Source organism: Pistacia vera, unplaced genomic scaffold, assembly GCF_008641045.1.
Source record: "Pistacia vera cultivar Batoury unplaced genomic scaffold, PisVer_v2 Contig157, whole genome shotgun sequence".
NCBI classification, from domain to species: domain Eukaryota; kingdom Viridiplantae; phylum Streptophyta; class Magnoliopsida; order Sapindales; family Anacardiaceae; genus Pistacia; species Pistacia vera.
Genome location: NW_022195652.1, coordinates 427,764 through 429,244, shown reverse-complemented (window position 1 = coordinate 429,244; position 1,481 = coordinate 427,764). Strand labels below are relative to the sequence as shown.

Below are 1,481 nucleotides of genomic sequence, written 5' to 3'. Positions count from 1 at the left end.
TATCCTTAATGTTGTAAATGTAATATTCTTGTGTGTGTTTCATTGATTTCGTTTTCCTTGAGCAGAATGTGACAAATGTTGATGAGATGGTTTATGTTAATCGTGTCAGCTTGCCACTTGTTGGCCACGTCTCTTCTTCATCGACTATAAACTTTAGCTGCCAACTGCAATTTACTTTATCTCCCTAGTTAGATGTTTATTATTACTACAATTTCTCAATAATATATTGGTTGATAGTTACGGTTTCGATCGATACAAGTCTGGCTGCTTAATGTCATCGATAGCAAGTAGTTTACCACTGCATATTCTGTAACCAGGCCTCAAGAATCATGCAATTCAGTGATGTTTCTATAAAAACTCTTCTCAGAAGAAAATTTCAACACTGAATCAGAAAATTCAATTCCTAGTTTGACAAAGCATCATCATGAATGTACATTTTTATAGATACTGTTACTTTATGAACAAAATTAACAAAGACTAATTAAGGAAAAAAAAAAAAAAAACCACTAAGAGCCGGCAACAAATGAGTTGGTATAGGCTACAGTTTGTGCATGAAGGAGCATATCTTCAGTGATAGCAGCAGTTGGTGAGTTTGAAGGGAGGCCATTCTCGCAATCGTAAGCCAATGTTGTCAACTTTCCCAAATCACAAATGCTCTTATACTGTTTCTGTTGTGACAGCTTGTAATATTTTCGGATAATGTTTTTCATATTTTGGTAAATTCTTACACAATTTTCAAAAGAAATCTTCAATCCCGGATCAGTAGTGTTGTCATGAAACTGACAGAAAGCTTGACAGTTCTTGTCAACTTGTTTCATGGCTAGCTCGATTGATATAAGTGAGAGTAGAGGGAGGTCAGCAGAGTTTGTACGATTGTCACTCAGTAATATGCTCTCACAAATTTCTTGGTTCTGAGTTTGGCTACAAATGGAAGAAATGACAGATTGGGTGACACCAACTGAGGGAGTGATGATAACAAATGCCACCAAAATAACACAAGCAGAGGCTACAACAACACTACACAAACCCATTTTTCTCCAGATAAATGAAAATATAAGAAAATTTATACTAGTTTACCTTGTTAGAGATCTCTAACGTAATCTTGTTGATATGCATCCAACCTTCTCTAATTGTTATGAGCTTATTTTGTGTGATTGTATCCTTTTTAATTTCTTATACAGCTTAGATATGTTTATATTTCCTTCCTAGTTTGGGTGATTTTCTTCTGATTACCTTTCCTTGTAAACTTTATATACCTCTAGTCTTGAGACTATGTTAAGAGGGAAGTTTTTATATATAAGGGAGAGATTAATGAAATATAGAAGATGGGTGATTAAGGCGATGATTGATGAAGAAAGAATACCGTCGCCCCCGCTAATTTAGGCATGCAGTCTCAGTCAAGTGGTTGGTAGTTCAGGATAAGTATAAAATTCAATCATCGACATATAAAAATAACTATAGAAATTCTAAAAAAGTAAGTG

The 1,481-nt window shown here is 34.6% G+C and overlaps 1 protein-coding gene across 1 annotated transcript; it reads right to left on the bottom strand.

Annotated features, from left to right (window-relative positions):
* Positions 1 to 506: 506 nt before the first annotated feature.
* On the bottom strand, positions 507 to 1,031 carry LOC116124851 (putative invertase inhibitor). The gene has a single exon (XM_031410609.1). It carries the CDS (start codon positions 1,029 to 1,031, stop codon positions 507 to 509), a length of 525 nt encoding a protein of 174 aa, XP_031266469.1.
* Positions 1,032 to 1,481: the final 450 nt, after the last annotated feature.